Below are 25,649 nucleotides of genomic sequence, written 5' to 3'. Positions count from 1 at the left end.
GGAGAAGGGAACGGGAGATTGACAGACGGATTGGTGCTGCACCTGCAGTGATGTAGACATTGTACTGGTCCACTGTGGTGAAGAGAGAGGTGAATGTAAAAGCGAAGCTCTCAATTTACCGGTCGATCTACGTTCCTACCCTCACCTGTGGTCATGAGGTGTGAATAGTGATCGAATGAACAAGATTGCGGATACAAGCGGTGGCAATGGGGTTCCTACGAAGGGGGGCTGGCCTCTCCCTTAAAGATGGGGTGAGAAGTTCAGCCATCCGGGAGGGGCTCAGAGTAGAGCCGCTGTTCCTTCACATCGAAAGGAGGTGGTTTGGGCATCTGATAAGTATGCCTTCTGGACGGTTTCCAGGCATGTCCCACCAGGAGGAGGCCCCGGGGCACACCCAGGACATGCTGGAGAGATCATATCTTTCAGCTGGCCTGGGAATACCTTGGTGTCCCTCCTGATAAGCTGGAGGTGGCTGGGGAGAGGGAGGTCTGGCCTTCTCTGCTTAGGCTGCTGCCCCCGCGAGCTGGCCCTGGATAAGCCGAAGAAAATGGATGGGGACAAAAAATGGTAAAAAAAAAAAATCTGGCAACTGCCAGTGCTACCCCTCAGCCTCCTACTAGACTACTTTGCCTTGTTCTCAAGTTACTGCATTCACAAGATTCTCTGACTTTGAGGTCGAGGTCACTGAGGTTCAAATGCATAGAATATTTTTATTTGTTGCACCCGTGGTATCAATTTGAAGCTCCTACATCACTTTATTCTTAGGTTATCATATTCATAAGATTTTTATAAAACTTGACCTTTGACCTTTGACCTTGACCTTGAGGTCGAAGTCACTGAGATTCTAACTTATCTGATTTTTTTGTAGTTACACCTGTGGTGTCAATTTGAAGCTCCTACACTGCCTCGTTCTTGAATTATTGAGAACACCTAACTCACAAACTAAGGTGTCCAAGCTGCCCCATCATTGCTTTTACGGAGGTAAAGACACAGTGAAGCCAAGGATTATTGAGAATTCACATTGCAATACCTTTAATACCTACAGCATGTTCCAATTGCTGTAATAAACTATTGCTAACAGTACCGAATGCTCTACTGACGTCTAGCAGGACAAGCACAGAAACGGGTCCACTGTCAGAGGCCATAAGAAGATCATTTGTAACCTCCACTAACATTGTTTCTGTAAATAATCAGTTAGCTGTTTTACAACCCATCTTTCAAGAATTTTGCATTTTTCACGAGTCAGTTGTGACAGCTAGGATTTGCACCAGGAACTTTATTGCTCTGAGACAACAGTGCTAATCACTTCACCACCACAGTGTAATGATTCAGATATTCCTGTTTCAAGGCACTCTCTGACATCTGTATAACCTTTGTTCCTTATGTGTGCCATGTGTGATCACTCCTATGCTGTTTTACTATGGCTATTCAAAGACCAGCATGAATCTGTTTTTGCAGTAAGTCACTGCAAGTCACAAATCTTTGGCTTTTTATAAGATTTTACTAGTTACAAATATAGCTATTATTAACCTGTGGCCATTAAAGTGCTCCAAATAATTGGCTTACCAAATGGCTCGGGTAAATACGTTAGTGGGTTACCTAGGCAACCGGAAACTGCTAGACCAACCGCCAGCTTCATCCTCCACTTAGAAAAATATTTTTCCTCTGTTGGTTTGCGAGTGTTACTGGTGCTTTTAACACAACACCGGGATGGGTCAGCAGATCTCAGGTCAGGGAGTTATGAACCAGCTCCGTCAGAAGCTGGAGAAATGTTTAGAATTGCTTCGTGACAGTCGCTACTTAACTTACGAGGAGTTCCTGGGAAGACTGGCTGAACTTAATGACATGTAAGTGACAGGTCGTTAAAGACAGCTTTAGAGAACAGCAAGCGGCTTTTCTTTAACATAAAACAGTTTTGTGCAGAATGAACAGGCCGACAAACTTAACCTAGTTCAAAAGTGTACCTTTGGGCTGATTTTACGTAGACTTTTCAATTTGAGAGCTAGCGTCAGTGCTTTTATGATATCTGGGATTTAACCTTCCTTATTTTCTAGCATTACATACATTTCTGCTAGTTTACTAGCTAGGTTTTTTTTTTAGCTTACAAGCTCCTGGAGCTTGAAAGCTGCAAGGCATGATAGTGCAGCTGAAGGTCAAATAAACACGAAGTGAATAGCACCGAGCAGTGTTGTTAAGTATTAGTAATGAAAATACATTTTTGAAATTCAGCATGATGAAAAATAAATGTAAAAATTCTGTTATGAATATTGTGGCACTGCTTTGTCATTTGGCTGAATGGTTTATGGAGAAAAACATAACTTCTCCCCTCTCTCATTCTTCTCTGTCAGTACTGCTGAACAGCAGAATGACCTGCTGTTTGAAGTGCAGCCAGGATCTGATGCTACAGCCTTGTGGAAGGTGGCTGTCAGGGTTGTGTGTACCAAGGTGAGACCAAAGAGCCTTCCCCACATGCCAACAGAGGCATCTGCCCACACATTTATGACAGAGAGGGACAGATGTGAGTGAAACCATACTCCTGTAAAAGGGGAAAGGTAATTCTGCCCCTAGAGAAATAGAGAAATACATCCTGTAATAGATTGCTGATAGCAGCTATCAACTGGTAGCTTGGATTAAAAAACCGTGCTGGGCTTGAGAAGCCTGTCATCGGTGGGTTATAGCCAACTATTTTGGCACAGTGTAAGATTGAAACTGCATGCACTACCAGTCATTAAGTCACATGATTGCCTTTTCTTCCTCACAGATCAGTAAGGAGAATGGCATGGTGGAAGCATCGCAGATCATGAACCTGTATCAGTTCATCAAGCTGTATCATGACATCGCCAGCCAGAGTCTTCAGGTGCCGTCTGCAAAGAGCCCCTCTACTGAGCTCCTGGCTGACTCCTGCCAGGCCAGCAGGTCAGGCAGTCATGACATAAAGCATACATTTTATAGCACATTCAGCAATTATAAGTACTTTTATAACTTTATTTAATAGTGACAATGAACAGGAAATAGGGGGAAAGAGAGCATGGGAACAACATACACCAAAGGTCATTGCAGCCAAATCAAAGTGGGACCTCACTACTTGGGCATGTTGGTGGTCTAAAAACTCAGCTGTAGGGTTACCATTTTAAAAAGCTATTTAAAAGGTTTCAGCTAAAGCTTTTCTGGACAATTTAACCACAGGTTGGTCGTTGTTTTGTTTGGAACAAAAAAGGACTCCTTTAAAGACTAAAGGTTTTGGTGCCTCAGGAAGAGCATGTGTGATCCCCAGCTCCCACAGATTCTTATGCAAATGCATTCAGTCCCTTTGAATACACCCACTTGATCTTATATTTGCCAGCTGAGCAGTAATGATAATGTTGGAACGTACATGCCATTAAAACCATTACACTTGTGCTTATATCAAATGTTGTGTTTCCGGCCCGAATCTCCAAGCAGCCTAACAATGCAGTTAATGCAGTTTTTCCTGCTCACCACAGGTGTCAGTGCTGTAAGACTACAGAAATATTTCTTTTAATGCTCCACAATCTGCATGAATTATATAATTTCTTTGCAGCAGAGTGATTTCTCATCCAGAGGCAAGGCTAGGGGGCTGATTGATGGGTCGTGTTAAAACTTTTGGACATTTTTAGAACACAGAGGGATATTATTTTCTCAATTCCTTGATTGCAAACCTTCAGGATTTATCAGACATATTTCTACTAAAAAAGGTAGAAAAGCTCATTTAAGTTGCCTTCCTCTGTAGATAAATAATAAAACAGTTTATGTTTTCTCTGTATACAAGCAGCAATTGATGATGAAAATTTGTTACTGAAAAATCTAAACTTCCTGTTATTCACACACACCGTAATTATTCCACATCCTCTTCTGTTTCTGTAGGAGTGGTCAGAGCCTAAGCGACCTAGCATGTCATCTGCATGTGACTGCTGACAGCGAATCGTGGGTAATATCTGATCTTCAGAGACTACTTCCCTAATGTGACTAATGAGGGAAGCCACCCATACATGCTTTAAAATGTCGAATACTTAGCTAAGTACATAGGAAATGGAGATACACCCACATAAGAAGACTTTTTCCTCCTAAAGAGCAAGATAGAAAAGAATCCAGCAGGTTTCTTCTCTTTATATTCTTTGTGACTGCCTCTGAAAATGAAAATCTCCTCTTTTAAGTCCTAAAAATCCCAGGATGCTTTTTGAAACCAGTTTTGTGATATGTTGTTTGAAGTGAAAAATAAATCTGTATTTGTATATTATAATAAATTGTAACATTCACGGATCCAAGGAGCTTTATTTGTCATTCGCATCACATGTTAACATGAGGTGGAACGAAATTATGTACACACGGTCCGGAGTGAAAAGAAACAAAAATAATGAAGAAACAGAAATTTTTTCTTAAAGTTAGAATAAATAGTTGGGGTTTTTTTGTTTTGTTTTTTTAACAAAAGAAATGACAAGTAATAAGACAATACAATAAATAATACTATAACTAGAGTGCAACAACCTGAGTACCAGTATGGAGTATGGGTAAGGAGTGTAGGTATAAATATAGGTGTAAATAAATATTTTAGCAGCAAAGGGCATAATGACCAGCATTGATAAAGTGACATAAAACATTAGAATCGACCCGTTCTCCGGGAGCGTGAGTAGCCGCTGCTCTACTGTGCGCCGCCATGTTGACATCAACATTTTAATGGAACCCAGAATAACCAAATGTTGCTTAAAGTACTACTAAGAGGTGGTTGGGATTAACTAGGCACTTTATAAAACAACATTGACATTGCCTTCCTTCGATATGAATGAGAGAGACACAGTTGCACTTTCTTGTAAAGTTTGATAAGTATGACTCTCATTCATATAATTGAAATCATCACTTTGATATTTTGGGAAAGTGTCTTGTTTGCTGTCCAGGGAAAGTCAGATATCTGTAGGACAGCAGTTAGATTATCCTCATACAAAGACTGGAAACAAGGAGAAAAGGCCAGCTATAGCCAGTGTTATTGAATCTTCTTTGAATATGTTATATTTAATTATATCTAATTTGTTTAATATGACTGATTCATGGCTAAGTTGCTTCATGAAGTCATTACAGGACTGTTTTCAACTTTTGGACAGTATCAGGCTCTTTTCATTCTGTTTGTAGTCTCTGTGCTAAATTTGGGAACTGACTCTGGCCTTGCAGTGAACATACAGACAGTAAATTGGTACTGATCAAATCTTAAACCTCTGAGCAAATAAGCATCATTTCCCAAAATGTCCTATTCTTCCTTCATGTGCAAATCCAAGACACCAAACATACTTGTCGTATTTGCCAGGGCTTCTGGACAAGCAGTAAAGTGAAAATGTATGTTCCATCTATAAAGCTGTTTGGATGTCTGTGCAATGTATCCCTGCATGTTTGTACCCCACATGACATGGACCATGAGCTGTGTTATGTGAATCTGTGCTAAAATCCTGTTCTGGTGCAGTTCAGGACACAGGACTGAATAGGCTCATGTGATTTTAAGGACTTGGCTCGTTGTGGTGTCCTAACTGTTGTAAATCACCTTGCCTGTCAGCTGTGCTGATTTCTCTAAAAGTATTTACATTTATTTGTTAAGATGATTTTAATCTGACTGTTGTAGAAATCTTTTCCATCCATCCAAGTTGATATCATATATAATTTACAGTTAAGTTATGAGTTAAAATTGTTTTGTTTAAGTGGATTTAAAGTGTTGATTTTATTAAATGTAAATATGCAGTAGCCTTAATCTTTATTATTTATTAAATCCTTAATTAAAGTTGTATTTAAAGAAATTGGTTATCTAGGTCTTTGTTGTGTGAATTTCAGCTTTTGCATTTGATCACATATACAGGGTGGGCCATTTATATGGATACACCATAATAACATGGGAATGGTTGATGATATTAAAGTCCTGTTTGTGGCACATTAGTATATGTGAGGGGGCAAACTCCTCAAGATGGGTGGTGACCATGGTGGCCATTTAGAAGTCGGCCATCTTGGATACAACTTTTGTTTTTTCAATAGATTTTGTTCAATGATGAGGCAAACTTTTATGTGAATGGTGAAGTTAACAAACAAAACCACCGCTATTGGTCTAACACTAACCCACATTGGATGGATTCCTCCAAGACTGTTGGAACAACAAAAGTGATGGTTTGGTGTGGTATATGGGGTACAACGATAGTGGGTCCATTCTTCATCAATGGAAACCTCAAGGCCACTGGATATTTGAAATTGCTACATGATGATGTGTTTCCCTCTTTATGCACTGAAGCTGGCACGTTCCCTGAGTTTTTCCAGCAAGATGGTGCACCACCACATTATGGGTGCCAGGTCCAAGCATTCCTAGATGAACAGTTTTCTGGAAAGTGGATTGGTCGTCGTGGGCCAGTTGAATGGCCCCCAAGGTCTCCCGGTCTGACCCCCTTAGACTTTTATCTTTGGGGTCATCTGAAGGCAATTGTCTATGGTGTGAAGATACGAGATGAGCAGCACCTGAAACTACGGATACTGGATGCCTGTGCTGGCATTTCTCCTGCGGTGTTGCTATCAGTGTGTGAAGAGTGGGAGAAGAGGGTTGCATTGACAATTCAACACAATGGGCAGCACATTGAACACATTTTATAAGTGGTCAGAAACTTGCAAATAACTCATGACAGAATAAAGTTACGTTGAAACCAAGCACCCCATTGTTTTTCCTGTTACATTACCAATAAGTTTGATGTGTCACATGGCCTTCTTCCTTTGAAAAAACAAAAGTTGTATCCAAGATGGCCGACTTCTAAATGGCCACCATGGTCACCACCCATCTTGAGGAGTTTGCCCCCTCACATATACTAATGTCCCACACACAGGACTTCAATATCACCAACCATTCCCATGTTATTACGGTGTATCCATATAAATGGCCCACCCTGTATTTTAACTTATTATAAGTATTTTTTATGTAGGAGACAACAGTTTTGGAATTTTCTTTAATATTATTTCAGTTCAACTATACTAAAGTTAGAATTTTATGTGACCGAAGGTAAAACTTTTGGGTAGTTGTTTTTTCTTTTTTTCCACTGCTGTCACGTTTTGACACCTCAGTTCTCTGGGTTTTCCTGCAAAGTAACAAAGAGATTCATAAAATGTTATCTGGCAATTTAATCCATTCATTCAACTTGAGATTTTACAGGCTCAAAAGATGTGCCGCTCTTTCAACAAGTTCTTCAGAAAATGGCATCTGATCTTGTGGTTACATGACTGTGTGGTCAGGTCAGCAAGTGTTCCAAAAAACTTTACATTTTAAAACTTAAAGAGCATACCTGCATCTGAATCTACATACACCAGTTTCATATTTTTAAACATGCCCTAAAACATAAACTGCTGTGTGGGATGTATATGATGTTGCAACCATGAGGTGGCAGCATTATCCTGCATCGCTTCTGAAAGGAGTCCAAGCATCAGTAAAGGATACTTTTTAACCTGAAAGTGAGTGAAAAGAAGTGTAATAAAACAGATGCGTTCTTATAGCATTATCATTAATAAAAAGATGCTCACTATTTTGTACTTCATGGGTTTGTGTTCCGGTGGACTGGATGCCTGTTTTCATTTTTTTTATATATTTATATATTTTTTGTTGTGTTAAAAAGTAAAATTTCTGTACAGTCTCCCTTTAATCAAGCCAAGTAATTAGATGTTCAAAACAAAAAAACGACCCCCGTTTAACTGTTTCAAATCAACTCACTACAGTCTGTTTCACAAGTGTGAATAGTTGATGTCATAGCCACTGTCAGTGTGGGGCCTCTGATGAATGTAAAGGCAAAATTCAGAGTCTTCAGTTATTGAGTTTTAAATGGCTCACATTAGCATTGTTCTACAGGTCTGAACAATGGCTGTGTGGGAGGTTCATTTAGAAATAAGAGTAAAAACTACTTTTTCGTGTAGTTTAATGACTGTGCATTAAAAAAGAAAAAGGTTATTGAGAATTTAAAGTGATAACATTTGCAAATGGGCATATGGGGATCATTTTGACCTGTTATTTATTTTGCGTCTGACCTTCAGAGGCCAGAGCTGCTCTGACAGAAGCAATGTCTGCTATGTTGTAGTTAAGATACAAAACTTAAAAAGCTTGTCTTAGTGTCTTTGTATGAACTTTGCAAATGATTATTATCTAACATGTTGTCTTCAGGCTTGGGCACTGTTTCATGACTGAAAGTTATTGATTGACTTATCCTAATGACTAGTCCTTCCACTTGGTTTAGGCTCCAAATTAAAAAAAAAAATTTAAAAGTGAAAAATAAGATATATTGTTTTTGTTTTTTAACTTAACTTTGTGATAAGGTATTTTAACCTTTCAAGATTTAACGCCCTCAAAAGCCTTCAAAAGTTAAGCTGCTGAGAGACTGTCAGTTTTTTTAAAATGATTTATTTATTTTTTAAACATCAGCTAGCATTCTTATCAAATTAGTGTCAGATGTTTGGCTTCAAAAGAGATTCAGAAATATTTGCTGACATCATGAGCCCTCTTTTGCAATTAGAAATTTGTATTCCTGATCACAACTTCCGCTATCATGATGATAAAACACTCACATGTGTGGAAGGTTTTGAAACCTCTCCCCTTGCATGTCGTGTGCAGACAGCAGACGATTGCTCAGTTTAAACAGCATCTGTTTCCTCTGTAACTTATTGGCAGGTTGGTTCAAAGAAAGTTCATGACAAACATCTCTGACATTTCTGTAGCCTTTATTTTAGGAATGGAAAACTATTTAAAAATGACATCACATATATAAAAAGAAAATTCTAAACAGTCACATGTTTGCGAGTGTAACGCAGGTCTTAAATACAGATTTCACTGTAGCGGTTTACCTGGCCTTTCATTAACGTCTGTCAAAATTATGCTCGTGCCTGAAATCCATGCACACGGCATAGTCTGACCCCAAACGTATATTATCTTCAAGCAGAGAACATGCAGAACAAAAATCAATTGTTGCTTTCTAACTTTTAAACCATTTCCCCCTTCTTAATGTGTCAATCCAATAGCCACATCCACAGTAAACAACTTGCAAAATGAAAATAGACTGTTATTCTAATGAAACGATATACATGCTGACTGGAAGGTGTTACAATCACATTTTCATTTTGTGACACGAGGTCAAAACACCGCCACCTTTACCAACAAGCACCAAATATGTAGAAAACACTGCATTTTTTCCTAATAAGCATCAGGAACCTTTAGAGGGTGTTTAAAAGATTGTGCTGTCTAGCCTGTGCCCCTTTATCCCTGTGTGACATATCCAAGCACAGTTTGTGTTGGTGTGTTCGGTCACTGAGCTGAACTGTGGCCGAACTCGGTTTTCACTGCATCCACTAGAAAACTGAGCTCATTGCACAGAGTCTCGTAGCGATAGGCCATGCGGATTTGTGCTACATTTGTCCGCCTGATGTCATTGCCCTTCGGTCCATCCTGTAGGTAGTTGGGCCCAATGAAGTGTTTCTTCTCCTATAGGGAGCACGGTTAAAAAGATGTAGGTTGGAAAGTTGCAAATAGATATAATATTTCCAGAATTAACTCATTGTGGAGTTTGAATTTCATTAAAAAAAAAAGAGATTGCACAGAATAAATATGCACTCAATGAAGTCAGGACTATTGGACTGTCAGACATTCTCTTATCTAGCTTTTCAGTGGTAATAGGATCGGTACTAATCTGAAGGACATATTTTAGGGTTCTTCTTGGATGTGCCGATTGACATTTTTGTGAGCAATAAAGTTTTCGAAAGAAATTACTGGAATATTGTAGAATTTTGGGAAATTAGTTAGCTTTCAGTAAGTCTGCACTGCTATTTAGTGCCTCAAAAAAGTATTTGACCCCTCATTTGGGTTACACAAAGAGAACCCAAATACAGCAAAAAAGCAGTTTTTAAATGATGATTCCATTTATTAACACAAAAACAAACCTATCTGACCCTATGTGAAAAAAGTAATTACCCCTAAACCTAATAACTGGTTGTTAACTACAGTCAGTCATTAGCAATAACTGGCAATGAGTCTTTCAAATCGCTGTGGGGAAATTTTTGTTCACTCTTCGTTGCTGATTTGCTTTAATTGAACATGAACAGCGTGTTTGAGGTCATGCCAAAGCAACTCAATTGGATTTAAGTGCAGACTTTGATTGAACCGCATTAAAACCTTTGTCTTAGTATTTTTGAGCAGTGCAGCTGATGGTGTGTTTGAGATCATCATCCTGCTGTTTAAACCCAAGTCAGTTTGAACTTCAGGGCATGAACTGATCTTTTATTAATAATGAAAAGTCATCCAGCTCCTGAAGAAGCAAAGCAGCACCAGACCACCACCTTTATATGTGACTGTTTGTATAAAGCATTTTTTTAATGAAATGCTGTTTGTTTTACACCAGAAGTAACAGGATTTCAAACTTCCAAAAAGTACTGCTTTTGTCTTTTTAAACAACCCTGGCAGCAGATCAACTTGAGTTCATGTTTAATACAAAAGTTTGGGACAAAAAAATAAAGAAGTTTTTAGTTTATCTATTATTTTATCCATTGTATCTGTTTCCAAACGCATCATTATACAATAAGGACTTTTAAAGAGAGCATCCCCCAAGCACAAAAGGTCTGACCTTACCTCATGTGAGAGGCCGCTCTGCAGGACACTGTTCCTGGCAATCTCACACAAATCACAAGTGCTCAGCTTCCACAGCTGAGCTGCAATGGCATACTCCTCCATCAAGGCCTCCTGAAACGTTTCAAAAAAACTGATATTAACAAATGAAATGTTATGATTGGGCTGGCAGGTCTATTTGTACAGCACCCTTCAAGAAGAGAGAAATTTCTTGTATTTCTCTGTGCACCACATACTGACAGTGATTATTCAATTAGTCTCACAGATGTCACCAGACTGGAGCAAATTACTGTGATCAAAGTGACTGTGAAACGGTAAATAAAAAATTCTCCTGTGTTTCTGACCTTGGTGTAGTGGAACTGCATGGGGTCGTCGGTGGACAGGGACACACACAGGCCCTTGTGCAGAAACTCTCTCAGGGGGTTCTTGGAGTACTCCAGGAACAGGCTGTTGTTGCTCAGTGGAGACATGGCAATTGGGACCTGGGCCAGGTAGTATAGATACTGCAACACTGGGCTCTGGGGAGGAGACACAACATAGTAATGCGAATAGAACGATTTTGTTTTGTTATTTTCATTTTATTTGTGGGAAAACTAAATGAAATTACAAGCAGAACAAGTAGAAGTTCAAGGGAAACGTTTTGTAGATGGTGCAGACACGCAAGTCTTCCTAATTATAAGAAGTTATTCAAAACTAAGCGTTAAATCAATATTGACTTTCTCATCAAAATTCAAAAGGTTTTTGTCCTGCAAAGTTTTTGAGTTGTCATATTGTCTTTTTTTCCTTGCAGATGTGCATAAGTAGATGACAAGATGTTTAAATGGTGCTTTTAGAAACCATATCTTATGTTATGGCACAACAAACCTTGGGCTATGGAGCCCAGAAGATGGCAGCACTCCCCTCTCTCTCTGTGACAGAGAAAAAGCTTTAAACATGCACTCTGGAAAGTGCTTGTATGGAGGATGTGTCCATGTAAACTGACATAACTGACTGGAGCAACATGTAGCCACATTCTTCGCACAGGCATTTGGAAGTTAAGGGCCGCAGCGCTAATCTTAGCAACATTTGTCATACTAATCTAATGTCGTCTGTGTGCAATAATGCAACGTGTTCCAAATTTGAGCAGTATTGAAAACATGATGCAATTATTAGAGAATGTGATTAACTGTTTTAAATCCTTCCTACATATTTATACATGCAGTGTTTAACCTCATCTGTTGGCTGTTTATTTTTCTCTTCACATTTAGTTGGATATTATATTACACAGCAGGAACTTCTCTGGTGTTTAGATATCAACTGGATGGTAAATGGTATTCTACCCAACACATCTTACTCAAACAAGCTGTTTTTGTTCTCCTATGAGCACATCGGAGAGGGACTAAAATGTGACAGCTAAAAACAAGCACTCGTGTGGATTAGCGTGTCACTGCTCGTTACTGATGGACCTGTTTGCAGAAAATATCATCTGCCAGCATCTTGTGCAATCAGCAAACACAAGACGCTGAGTATCAAACCTCAATATGATTTTAAGGTTTTAACCTTCTTAAGGTTGAGTCCATGGGAGATGTTGTCAGCTGTCAGGAAGGCGGAGACAAGATGAGTGATGGAACCCGCCTCTCCACAGTGGGGACGGAACAGGAAGGTGTTCAGTCCTCTTTGCCTGTAGAACGATCCATAGTTACTTTGTGCACTACTACATGGAAGCCATGTAGCATTAAATGAGACTAATGGGCAGGGCTTACTTGCGGAGGTTGTTGAGAACCATTATGTTGGCATACATGTAGAACAGATAATAGGTGTAGGGAGGATTGTCATCTGTGGTCCATGCCTCAGGCTTCGGGCTCTTGTAAGAGAACATGTGGTCGCTGTGTTTAGATTCGTCATCCACGCTGTCAAATCCCGTCACCTACAGGAAAACAGATTCATATCAGCACATTTGCAAACATAAAGTATATATAACACAACACTGAAATGAACGGACAGACGTGGATACATTTGTTTGTTTCCTTGCAGTTTATTGAAACAATGAATCATTTCATTCACCAAAACGAGCTCCAAAGTTTCTAAGAAAATGTCCTTTGGACTGAGGAGAAAGAACTGGAGCTTTTTGGCCACTCACATCAGCTCTTTGTTTAAAGGAAAAATGAACCCTTATAAGAGAAGAACACCGCTGACAAAACTGTTTGAAAATAAAGAAGTGATTTTAAACAATCAACTGCCGAGTGATCTATCTCCAGTCTCTTGCAGGTTGAACCCCGGTGATTGGATTCTGATTAAAGTCCTCCAGCGGAAAAACTGGAGTTCTCCACGGTGGGAGGGTCCCCATCAGGTGCTGCTTACTACACCAACAGCTTGTAAGATAGCTGAAAGACCTTCGTGGATCCATCAAAGTCACGTGAAGAAAGTGTTTGCACCACAATAAGACGCCGGTTCCCCCGACTCTCAAGTGATCCCCTGGTGAAGGAAAGGGCTGATTGGGTATACCCCGCCCTTTACCTTCTCGCCAGTGGTCTCCTCACTTGGAGCCCGGGTGTGCCTGGTCGCCCTGAAGAACAAACACATAATAAAGAGTGACCCATCCCACCAAAGAGAGGAACCAATGACAACACCGGGGACGCCTAGAATGCAGAGAGCCAGCATGATGAATCTAGAAGAAGAAGAGCCACCAGCCCCAGCCCCAAAGCTGTTATGCTTAAGTGCTTGTCACTTTCAACGGAAACGGTTCATGTGCCGCCTGATCTGTCTGGTGGCCGGTGTCATCTTAGGGGTGATGCTCTTCTGGCTGATACCTGGAAGAGCCCACAGAATAACACCAACTATTCCCCGTCTCAAGAGGTGGACCCATGACAACTCCCATCTAACTGAGATGACCCAAGATCACATTCACCCTTGGATGAACAATGCCTGGTACCGATACCTATACAACACCATAGATGAAAAAGAATGTTATGTCTGTTCTCACATGCCTTCAACTTCAGTCTACCCCACCATATATGGTCGCATAATGGACAGTCACTGGCAAAGTGAATGTGCAGCAAGTTTTGCCAGCATTGGAAGACAACACTTTGCAATCGGCATGAAAGCTTCACTCCCAGGTGCAAAAGGCCTGAAGAAGGATGGAACCTGTGACGACAAATTCTGGGTAGATATGACAGTAAAAAACAGAAATGCTTCTGTCCCTTTCCCTGTTTTTATGACCCATACAGAGAAGTGGCATCCTCTGTGCTTCTACCAAGCGCCAGGGCAAGGACGCCACCCTCTGGGCCATACCAGCAACTGCAATGCAACCTATGGAGGAGTAGGGTATGGGACAGTCAACCTAAATCAACAGGTAAATGGCACCTATTGGGTACAAGGTATGGCATGGCTGTGCGGACAGCGTGCGTACTTTATGCTGCCACCCAACTGGTCAGGATGCTGTGCACCTATCTTCATTTCAGATCACACTTTTAAGATAACAGTGCACAACAAGACCAGAGTTAGGCGTGATGTAGAAATCAAGCCTCATGATTCAATCCTTGGAACAGACGTGCCAGAGAACTTCAAACTCTGGAACACCGGCGAAAAGGTAATCCACGCTCTGTTTCCTTGGACAGGAGTAGGAAAGCACGCACTACGAATAGAGACTTTAGACTATCGCTTTGGACTGTTTTTGAACGCTTCCACCCGCATTGACAAATCACAGAATGAAGAAATTGATGCAATCCGCATCACTGTCATGCAACACCGAGTAGCTTTGGACATTGTTCTTGCAGAGAAAGGAGGTCTCTGCGTACTGTTCAACAAGACATGTTGTACTTACATACCTGACAACATACACTCATTAAACATGACAAATGCTTTGAATGTTCTGAAACAACTAAGAGACGCTCAGCAACAGGACTACGTAACCGATGAGCAAGGCTGGTGGGACTGGTTGCTGAGCGGCTCCTGGAAATCTTTGCTGATTAAAGGCCTGTTGGCCCTATGTACTATGATGTTTCTATTTTGCATTTTTGCTGCTTGCATTATCCCTTGTCTGAGACGCATGGTGATGAGTATGTTTAATCGTACTTTAGGAAATTTTGTCTTGATCCAGAGAGATATGGAGGATCCCTTTCGCCAGTATGATATGCTAAATAGGGAAGACAGAGTAGAGAATGTCTATGATAGTCTTAACAGAGCTGATGTTTAGATACTTCACTGAATGATATGCAAGTTGAAAATGTGATTTAACAAGTGACTATGCATTGATATAAACATGTGAAATATATTAACAACAGGAGGGAAATGTTAGAGATTTTCTACATTATACATTATAACCAAATCTCTATAATACAATATAATCAAGTAGGCCTTATATTCTGTCCAAGTGAGCCTTATATTCTAACCAAGTATGCCTTATATTTTGTGTGTTCATATATTTTCACATAACCAAGCCTATTGTTGAAGAATTACCTAATCAAGTTTATTGTTAAAGGAAAACTGATGCATTCCTTACCTAAGTGTCTGAAATGTTTGACAGCATGATATAATGATGCATTCTTTCCTATAGTGTCTGTGATGTCAGATAAAGCATGATATACTTCTGTATTTTTATCCCAGTGTGTGAAAGATCAGATAAGCTGATTTAATGTTTAACCTCTTCCCTGACTGTTAAAAAGAGGAAGTACTATGTAACCCATTTTTGCCTTATAAATAAAGCAAGCGAGCCTGTGCTCGGTGTGTGTGTCTTCTCAGAGGCATTCACCCGTGCGCACGTTTTCTAATTACACTCTGAGTCGGTCTGCAGTTGTCTCATTTCTCTTACTTGTGTTTTGAACAAATGTCTACCCCTGACACACTCCATGAGACAGGATCTTAATCCTATTAAGCATCTATGGAAACATCTGAAAGTGCAGTGTGGAGTCAGGATCCTTCAAACATGAGAGAGTGGGCTAAACTACCTGTTGTTTGGAAATGCAAACGTCTTATTGTGAAGTACAGAGATCACTTGTTGGTACTGACAACTGTAAACGGTGTTGCCACAAAGTATTATATTAAGGCCACCACCTTGTTTTTTGTCCTGTCATTTACATTTTGTTAAGTAGCATAAAATAATCATCTGATTCTTATGTAAGCTGATATAAGAATCAGATGATTATGTTTTTTGTTTATTTAATTGTGGAAAGGTACCATTAAATTTTTCATGTCTGTATATGGTTGCTGTTGCACATTAGAACTTCTCCCTTTTGACACTTACATATTTTAAGAACACGTGGACTGCTTTGTGCTTTTGAGGGTTGATTGTAGCCTCAAAGAGGGGGCGGAACACATTCTCCAGTATCTTGGCAAAGCTTGGGATTAATTTCTTTGACTTGAAAATATCACTGCAAGACAAGATAAGCAAATTTAACCCATCTTCCTGCATGTGACACAAACATTTTACAGTTTGTTTGCTTATTGAAAACAGCTGACTGAGAAGTGTAATTATTCAGAACCCAATTATGCTGGATTTAGCCTTCAGTTGATGCTTACTAAATCCTGGGCACTTGGATCATCCATCTCATGTTGGGCGAGTGGACCTTATGCTGGATGAACCACGTCGCTAGGCTCTCCCACTCGCTCGCAGAGCGGCCGTAAATTGACAGACGGGGCTCAGCATGTTGGTATTTGCTCTCCTCCAGCTCCCCGGCCACTTCCTGAAACGGATAACAAACCACAGGAAGAAACAGGATGTTTCTTGATAAAGCAGAAGTGACTAGTTGTAACTGCCCAGTGGACAGATATGGCAACACTGTTTCCAAGTTTCAGCAAAGTGCTTTTTACTGCATATTCCAAAGCATCGCTTAGATGAGCAGCACTACCAGTGCGTGTGAGGCATATATATATATATCTTATTCTAATTCATAATGAATATGACTCAAATCTTTGTACGTGTAGCAACATTTGATTGTATCAAAATGTCACAGTGACTCAGCATGCACAATACCAGGGCCTTAAAAAGTAAAAGCAGCTTTGTGGAATTTAGCCATTGTTCATTTGATTATTTATGTTTGGGCTTTTTCCACAGTGATGTCATAATGTCTAGAAAAAAATATGGGAACAAAACTGGGAACATCCTGAATGAAAAAATGATCCTCTATGAGTTAGCATCTTATAATTGAATCTCTGGGGATGGTGGCCCGTACTTCATTGCTTTAACTGTAGCCAGATTATATCCAGGTCAGTTTCCTCCTTTTCTGTGGGATCAGTTCAAGTTGCACTGATAAAAATGTCAAATGTAGTCAAACAACAGGCTACAGTTTCAAGTTTAAACATCAGTAAATGCACTGTTTCCCACACATAGGCTTTATTAGGTCACGCCTCATATTTGTTGGCTTGCTTTAGCATTTTGTATTTTTGTATATCTTTTGTCTGAATGGGGAAAAAAGGCCTTCATGCTTTCCATGGCCGCTGGCTCTACTAACTAGTTGTCCTCATTATTATTCAGTTGCTAACAGGATCTTGTAAAGCTCAATATGAGGCTGTAGCTCTCATTGGTAGTGCTTGTTCTGCACTGTAGATCAACTGGCACACTGAGACTGCAAACCAGGACTGTACATCTGTAGCGCTAAATGAATTTATACTTAATAGAGATTCACTTGAGAAGCAGCTGATAATGTCCTTCAGTTATCTGTCTCAAAGAGACTGACAGAAGAAAAGTATAAATGTCATTATTTAATTGTTGAATTGCATCTGTGCCTCCTATTTTGTCACCATCTGGATCTGTTTCAACATGAATAATGTAAAGTTGTTCCTTTTTTTGTTCTCCACCTTGGCTATTTACGCGTGTCAAACATGACAGGCCAAAACAAGAGCAAATAAATTCTGCATGTAGTTTGGTGCCTTTACATAATTTCAGTTTAACTACAGCTAAGCAGGCCTTCAAGTGGTGTTAGTGCTTTAACTCATACTATACCTTAATGAGACGTGCAAAGTATTCTCCTTTGATGTAGTTGTCCGCTTTCAGGTAAATCTCCCGCAGTTCGCTGGCCCCCACAGGGTTGTATTTTGAGTTGAACTTATCAAACCGATGAAAGGTTTGCCTTCCCTAGAAGGATAATCGATCGGTCAGACAGTGAGGCTCATGCAGCGCAGTGGCGATCACAACATTTTCATTTCATTAAAGGGACTGCAGTAGAAATTAACAGGAACTGTTAAGCTGTTTGTAAAGATAAACAACCAAACGGTCATTTATAGTCACTGAGTTATTGCCTCAACTGTTTGCATCAAGGACAATTTCTATTTATGCAAGGTAATGCTGACATAGGAACAAGTAGAAAGCTTTGAGTTCTCTTACAGCGTGCACGTCCAGAGAGTCTACAGTGAGGTCGTACGGGTCCATGTGGAGGCTGTCAAAGACCTCCTTGAGTGTGAGCTTCTTACTGCCTTTTTCCAAGACCACTCGATCTGCTTCAGTCTGGTATGTGGTCTGTATGAATCTCAGCAGATGCTTCTGGTTCATGCAAGCGGCCGCATGTATATGTGTGTCCACCTGTGTTTGACACAAGTCAGACAGTGGCACGGGGCTTACTGGACAACTCACAGCATCCCTATAAAGTGATATTTATTTATACTGAGAGCACTAAAGTTATGAATAGCTTCTGCTCTAAGTGCGTCAGCCCCTCTCCTCTGTCTGGGGCATCGCAGACTGAGCAGAAAGATTTCAGCCAACCTTTCTAACGTTGTAGAAGTCTCTGTGTGGGACTCTTTTCAGCTCTTTTAGCTCCGCCATTTCATTCAGCATTTCATGCAGGTAGAATTTGGAGCCCAGGAAGTTCAGCCGTCTGTGGCAGTAGGATTTTCTGCGAAGCAAAATAACGAAACAGTTACGAGTAAAATGTAATAAATGTCATTCGGTATCAGTCAAAAGGTTCGTAATGTCAATCTGTTAGAAATATTGACTAAGCTTTTGCACTCACGTTGGGCCGTCAGCTATCATTGCAAGTACATGGCTCAGGTCTATAGCAAAGGTCTCGAGGTCGGGGTAAGGAAGGCTGTAAGCTTGTTCTTGTTTCAGGGCCTCAGCACTCTCATAAACATGAATTATACCATCCTTTATCTGCAGCTCATAGTTTAGGTCTTCAGGAATACCCTCCATGGAGTATGGGTCCTCCCCTTCACGAGGGTAAGGCCAGATGTCTGCAGATGATGACAGCAGCTCAATCAGAAGTTATTTCACATTTGCAAAAACAGTCACTCTCTGAAGTGTTGGTTGTAGAATAAAGATTCTTAAAGTGTATTTTTCCTTATTTTCTACCAAATACAAATATACTGTTAAATTAATAATTGCTCCTATTGAATACTGGCAATTTTAAATAAGGATGTCAGCCTCATCAAAGAGAGCAAATATCCTTAATGCCTTCATTTCAGGCTCAAAGCCCTGGCCACACACCTGTTATTTAGACCTTCTGTTTATGAGGGAGATCCGATCAGAAGAAAGACTGTGTGAGGGCAGGTAAAGGAGCTAAGATGGCTTGTTTCACACATTGAGATGTACCCAGGGGCTGAGATAAAGAAGTATTGTTTTGAAGTGTGCAAAATCATGCAAAGCTTCTCTGGTGAAGTGTAAGAATACAAAAACAGGAACTGGAAATGAGTCGAATAGACCTCTGACATTTGAATGAAATGATGGCTAGTAGATAATTCCAACAAGTCTTTCTCTTGACTCATTTGAGGTCAGTTTTTTTCAGGCTCTGTGTCAGGCATCGCCCAATCAGGTTTGAGCTCTGATATTTCCATGCCTGTATAACCTTCCCAGTGTATTCAGGAAGGGTGAAATTATACAGTATCTTTTATTTATTTTTCACTTAAACCTAAACTTTGGCTTTTAATTATGACTGAGTTTTGTTTTGTTCTCTTTGTGTGTTTGTTTTACTTTTTATTTTGTACAGCAAGTAACAGCAAGTGATTGAACTTAACCTTAAATGTATCAAAATGAGCAAAAATTATAACAAATAGTAAGATAATTTAAGGCCGGTAAACTTTATTACACTGGAGTTATATTTAAGATTGTACATTTTCTTTATGTGTTGTCTGGATTATTCTCAGGTTCTGTTTCTGACGACATTATCTGTTGTCAGAAACAGGCTGACTGACCTTGGCTCACAGACACTTCACACCATCTCTGGCACACATACAGAGAGGTCTTAAATTAGATCTGCATAGAATAGGTGGCACACAGTAAGTTTTATCTTTATCTCCAATACACAACTAAACATCAAATCATTAGTGAGTTGTTTAAACTGGTCTGAGCACTTTTATTGAATATTGGAGTTGGCATCCTTCGTAAGTTTAATATTGTTTCTGCTCTCTGTGTGAATTGTTTGAGGTTAACGGTGAACTGAAACCTGAACCTTTAATATTAATGGCCTTGCTCCTTTTCCTCTCCATGTCGGAGTATTTCATTGGTTAAACAGCTGAGCTGGTTAAACATCTGCACTTGCGCATGTTGTACATAGCCTCTTGCTGTGTGTGAGCGAGTAGATGGAAAATTACAAAACGTGCACTTTTGCAGGAAGATTAAATTGGACATTTTTGACACCAAAAAGGAAAAGTTTAGTAAACCTGGCAGGACTTCATCCTCTTCTAGCCACCTCTCATTTTCAGCATTTCGCAGGAACAGGGCTGTGGTCCTTGGAAATCGGTGGTAGGCCAGCCTGGAGTACTTCTCTCGGATGAACAGGGCTTTGAGGAGACCCTTGGTTGCTTGCTCATAGTCCTCAACTGTGATCTGGAAACATCGTGAGGTTGTTAATTTTTGACTTTTGTTTGTGTTTAACAACGGTGTCTTAAAGGTTCAAGATGGCCTTTAAAGAATAATCTATTTAAACTATGGCACCGAGCTAAATGAAGGATCTCTCCTGTTGCCCTGTCAGCTTACAGCCATCAATGAAGTTTTAACAAGAAAAGAACAACTGTCATGTTTTTCTTTTTCTTGTGTGAAAATGTCATTTTATAAGTACAGAGTGGATCGACTTTTTAATTCTGGGTAAAAACATGTCTCTCATAGGCCAAACATGCATTTTACCACATCATTGGTCTGAATTTAAAAATCAGTTGTTTTTTATCGTATATTTCCTCACTAGGCTGTGGTCCATCTTTTATATTTCAACATATGGACTAGTCTCGTTGATTACCCCTGCACAGTAATCTCCACTGATGGTAACTCTCTGGAAGTCTGGGAAGGAGTCTGAAAGCAAAGATTCAGCAGTGGCGGGTGTTTGCGCTGGGGTAGGTGTCCAATCAGGAGGCATCTGCAAAGATACCGACTGTGACCGCTTCAACTTGAAACTCTTCTTCCTAGTTACACAGAGGGAAAAGAAGCAAGCACTATTTATGCTGAGTATTTTTTGATGGTTTTATTTGTTCTTTTTTGTCTATCCAGAAAGAGAGATATGTTCAGTTAAGCATGTTTCTAATCCATACCTCTTAACTGACTCCTGAGACTGCTGTTCAGCCATCTCCTTTTGCAGCTCCTTCTCTCTAGTCTCTTTCAGACCAATGGGACAGTCTTCTGGGACAGTGAACAGAGCCAGAGTATCCTTGCTGTCTTCCTCCTTCAGAGCAGAGGCGTACACCTTCTCTGCCATCAGACGAACCCTCTCATCCACCTCGTGTATTGACACTTTTGGGAAAAGGCGTGGTAAATCTGAAAAGTATTGAGAACATTTTTTTAGCAACTACCTGTATTTTTCTTACCGGTAAAAGTAGTGTTTAAAAATGTAATCTAATCATATTTCAGAATGCTTCTGTCATTCCAATACTGGTCATTATTAGTCGGAGTTATGTCATAATTATGTTTGAAATCTAAAATGGAACAAAATACTGACATGTTATAACTCGTCTCATAAACGGGTTTAAATATGGGAGTGCTTAAAGAAGAAATAACATTATCTTAGTAATGACAGTAAACATAAATACCAGAAACATAACCCGGAGTGAGGACGGTTGGTTGTGGGGCTGTTTTCCAGCTTCTCATTTCAACACACAGACCAGAGAACGTGTCTTGAGTGGTGTTGGAATTAAATAATTTGCAGTGCCTCAATAATGCTATGCTTTTTTATTAATAAGAGTTATAAAGTCATATAGTGTAGTATTGAGTGGACACAGTCCTGAAAAATAAAGGCATTAGATCATGTGTCCTTGGGGAGTAGAAAGCTGTAGACGCTCGCTCACACTTGCCTTGGAAAAAGTAGATAAGAGGGGACCATCTCTAGTGGAAAGTTATTGAGACACTGTTGTTTAGACTAGAATAAGAGAGCTTCTGTAATAAAACTGTTGTGTTATGCAGGACGCATCTCCCTTCTAGAAGTATTGTGAAAGAGACATAAAGTGTTAAATGGTCTACTGAGCAGTGTTTTGTCTTCCATCGGATGCCTCCGAGGAATCAAAAGAACTCAGTGAAGTGTTGATCGTTGACAGTGGCTAACTCGTGTTTCAGTGCTTGCTGCCAGTGCAACAGGTAAGTTACAGTAAACAAACTTGTGTGTCCAAGTCTGGCCGCGTGTTCTGAGAGCACACCGCACTGAGGACGGTATGTGACAGCAGGAAAAGCAACAACACTGAAAGCTCCTGCTTACACAGTGCACCTCTGTCGGTGCATCGCCGCGTGTTAATTAGATGTGACTGAAGGGCTGTGATGATAAGCAAGATATTTTTCTGTAGGAAATATCATGTTGATGGAACTTGTGAAACCAGAGCTGCGTAAACGTTTGCAAAACAAAAATTACATAATGATTCGTGAGGTTGTGTTTATTTATTTTTATTATTTATGGTTGTCATCATCCTTACTGGTATATTGTGACACCATTAGTTTCGTGTTTATTTTGTAATAAGTAATATACAGTCAGCGGGCACTTCATTGGGTTGCACCTCGTTCCAGGTTGGAACAACTTTAACTCTTTGTGACACGCATTCAACAAACTGCTGGAAACATTCCTCAGAGATTCTGGTCCATATTGGCTTCATAGCATCGCACAGCTGCTGTAAATATGGAGGCTACCAATCTGTTCCACCACATCCCAAAGGTTCCCTGTCGGATTAAGGTCCGGGGACTGTGGAGGCCGTTTGAGTGCAATGTGGTCAAGAAATGAGTTTGAGATGATCTGAACTCATGCTGCACTATCCTGCTGCAAGCCACCATCAGAAGATGGTACATTGTAAACTTTACACTGTAATACAGGCATTTAAATGGTCAGCATTTAAACGCATTACTGTTTAAAATGTAGTGTTTCAGTAATGATAAGTTGTGCTACATCATTACTCCACCACCACTACTTTGACCCACTGATCCAAGGCAGGATAAATCGGTGCTTTGATGGTGTTTATGCTAAAAAACCGAGACAGACCAGGCAACATTTTTCCAGTCTTCTGTTGTCCACTTTTGATGACCATGTGTGAACTGTAGCCTCAGTTTCCTGTGGCACCTGGTGTGGTCTTATTTGCTGTTGGCTTCCTATCAGCCTGTAGCAGCCTGGCCATTCCCCTCTGATTTTGCCCAGAGAACTGCCGTTCAAACCATCCTCTGTAAACTCCACAGATATATGTGTGGGAAAATCCCAGAAGAAAAGCGGCTTCAAAAATACTCGCCTGTCTGGCACCAACAAACGTGCCACATTCAAACATGTGGAAAAGCACAGCTGTTGAAGTTTATATTATCATTGCCGCTGCAGTTTGCCCTGGGAAGTCAGTCTTTCCTTATTTTGACATTTACCATGTAATATTATCAGAAGGTTAGTTCAGGCTCATGCAAATATTGATTGGCTTATGTTACATTGTAACAGGTTTGCAAGGGTGTCAGACTTGATACAGGTCTGCTATTGAATGGTAGGCATCAGTAAAGTACATTCAAGAATCTTCAGACAGATATCCTGTATGTAGTTCACAGGATTTTTCCAGGCTTGTAAATGGAAAGGAAATATTTGACCCCGTTGTTAGAGCAGCAGTTATGAGCATGCCATCATTTTGGTTCTCAAGGCTTTTTGGTGGGAAACAGTCAAGTTTATTTGTATTAATCTCATTCTCTCATACATGCATGGCATGCTATTTCTGAACTCAGGACCCCCTGATCTTGTATTTTCAGCAGATGAATGACAGAAGATTGGTTTTATATTTTTAATAGCTTCTCCCCCTTGTTTAATTCCCACAGTGTGACAGCTACTGTTGCTACCCAACATCCCATCATCAGTCGAGATGTTTGGATATTCTGATCACCGTGTCATCACTGTGGATATTAACGTTGCAGTCCATGGGGGTCACTGGGACACATCCAGAATATATCCGTGTGAGGATACTGGAATCAACAAGCACACGATAGCACATGCAGCTCCAGTGTATCAGATGCCAAACTTTTCAGCTGCACACTGCATCCCTACTGGTTTACACAACACTCTGTCTGAAACCTGTGAGTGATCTGGAATTCTTCACAGATGATACCGTTAACATTTGCCCTCACACTGACACGCTTGCTGCCTGTTCCTTGGCTAGCACATTTTGGGAGCTGCTGTTTCTGATGAGCCTTTCAGCACGTGTACTCTCTCCCTGCTGGAACAGCTCAACAGTCTCTTGGATGACCTCGATGTAGTGTGTGAATGTGTGCGTGAATGGGTGGATGACTGGATATGTAAAGCGCTTTGGGGTCCTTAGGGACTAGAAAAGCGCTATATAAATACAGGCCATTTACCATTTACCATATTACACACCCCAGTTATAAAAACCTAACATTCACAAAGCCTCTGACTATGTTGGAAACGTCAATTAAACTGAAATTCTGAAATATTATGATAAAATTTCAATTTTGGAATGATTTTTAAGTTTTCAGTGTGTAACACAAAAATAAAATAAAATCAATAAAATGTGCCAGTATTTCATAATACTCACTTATAGTATATATAAATATCCACCTGTTTCCTCGGCTAAAGACTGCTGCACTTATAGCATCGCTCAGAAAGTCAAATCTAGCTGCTTCTGTGCCTCAGGCAGTAGCCACTGAATAAACATCTTTGAAACTCTTCTTTGAAATTACTCTTTGAATAGTTGTCATCACATTTCATAGTTTTTTTTAATAGAAACATAAAATCAGTAGGGGTAGCACTATCTGTCTCTTACCTTCTGTCGTGATTTGGGCCATGTTTGGCTCTTTCAGTCTCTGCCTGTTGAGTCAGGTATTTCAGCTTTCACGTATCTGGTTCTGTCTCTTGTGGACCCCTTACCTCTTAGCTTTGGCACTGCCACTTCTACAGGTATGGCACTCAGTGGCAGGACTTACAAAACATCTGAGTGCTGCTGACACAACACCTATGTAAACTGTCCTGAGTTCTGGTGACTGTATATTGCTCGTGTCTGTGATGCTTCTCTTCAGGGTTTTCTCTCTGACTGACTCTGTCGGGCTTTGCTCTGCTGTTTATTTGGTCCACTGCCTGTATGTATGATGCAGCTGCTAGTTGTTGTTGTTGTATTGAGTGTCCTTCTATCTCTATTTTAGGGTATTGAGCGCGTCGGGGTAACATGGGGTGCTAATCCAAGCTGGTATGTCACAACTGGCTGCTAACATGTGAGCTCTGATCTGATCTGGCGATTGTGGCTCAAGAGTTGGGAGTTCGCCTTGTAATCGGAAGGTTGCTGGTTCGAGCCCTGGCTTGGACAGTCTCGGTCGTTGTGTCCTTGGGCAAGACACTTCACCCGTTGCCTACTGGTGGTGGTCAGAGGGCCCGGTGGCGCCAGTGTCCGGCAGCCTCGCCTCTGTCAGTGCGCCCCAGGGTGGCTGTGGCTACAATGTAGCTTGCTATCGCCAGTGTGTGAATGTGTGTGTGAATGGGTGGATGACTGGATATGTAAAGCGCTTTGGGGTCCTTAGGGACTAGTAAAGGGTTATATAAATACAGGCCATTTACCATTTACCATGATATGGGGCAGTAGGGCAAAAAGTAAGTACTGGCAGCTACAGTCACTGTGTTTACCATGTAAACACTAAAGTAAGGGGGAAAAGCCATCAAACCTAGCTGGCCCTGTAGGAAAAGGTAAA

General features: G+C 40.5%; 2 protein-coding genes across 2 annotated transcripts; one reads left to right on the top strand and one right to left on the bottom strand.

Annotated features, from left to right (window-relative positions):
• The first annotated feature begins 1,710 nt into the window (after positions 1-1,710).
• On the top strand, positions 1,711-3,979 carry LOC146628308 (RING finger protein 141-like). Its single transcript, XM_085357735.1, has 4 exons — positions 1,711-1,847; positions 2,349-2,445; positions 2,762-2,916; positions 3,883-3,979. Exons 1-4 carry the CDS (start codon positions 1,711-1,713, stop codon positions 3,977-3,979), a joined length of 486 nt encoding a protein of 161 aa, XP_085213861.1.
• A 4,744-nt stretch (positions 3,980-8,723) lies between these two features.
• On the bottom strand, positions 8,724-24,993 carry ampd3b (adenosine monophosphate deaminase 3b). The gene is made up of 15 exons (XM_085357734.1): positions 24,734-24,993; positions 21,053-21,275; positions 20,764-20,926; positions 20,192-20,357; positions 18,547-18,766; positions 18,300-18,429; positions 17,925-18,119; positions 17,544-17,675; positions 16,121-16,284; positions 15,846-15,972; positions 12,367-12,530; positions 12,164-12,284; positions 10,969-11,142; positions 10,628-10,738; positions 8,724-9,487 (listed from the first exon to the last, which is right to left on the bottom strand). The coding sequence occupies exons 1-15, from the start codon at positions 24,753-24,755 to the stop codon at positions 9,311-9,313; spliced, it is 2,289 nt and encodes a 762-aa protein (XP_085213860.1). The 5' UTR covers positions 24,756-24,993; the 3' UTR covers positions 8,724-9,310.
• Between the last annotated feature and the right edge of the window lie 656 nt (positions 24,994-25,649).

The sequence above is a fragment of the Diplotaxodon limnothrissa genome, linkage group LG7 (genome assembly GCF_057381915.1).
Source record: "Diplotaxodon limnothrissa isolate DT_005_m linkage group LG7, D_limnothrissa_male_GT1.1, whole genome shotgun sequence".
In the NCBI taxonomy this organism is placed as follows: domain Eukaryota; kingdom Metazoa; phylum Chordata; class Actinopteri; order Cichliformes; family Cichlidae; genus Diplotaxodon; species Diplotaxodon limnothrissa.
This window is presented reverse-complemented; position numbering and strand designations above follow the sequence as displayed.

Bases quoted from the DNA above. Each gene is read 5' to 3' on its own strand.
- ampd3b (XM_085357734.1), bottom strand. From the start codon at position 24,755: ATGGCCCAAATCACGACAGAAG. The intron at 18,120-18,299 runs GTTGGCTGAAAT...TGTCAAACACAG, and splicing joins ACTTCTACAACGTTAGAAAG to GTGGACACACATATACATGC. The intron at 11,143-12,163 runs GTTAAAACCTTA...TCTCCTCCCCAG, and splicing joins ATGGACTCAACCTTAAGAAG to AGCCCAGTGTTGCAGTATCT.
- LOC146628308 (XM_085357735.1), top strand. From the start codon at position 1,711: ATGGGTCAGCAGATCTCAGGTCAGGGAGTTATGAACCAGCTCCGTCAG. The intron at 1,848-2,348 runs GTAAGTGACAGG...CTTCTCTGTCAG, and splicing joins CTGGCTGAACTTAATGACAT to TACTGCTGAACAGCAGAATG. The intron at 2,917-3,882 runs GTCAGGCAGTCA...CTGTTTCTGTAG, and splicing joins GACTCCTGCCAGGCCAGCAG to GAGTGGTCAGAGCCTAAGCG.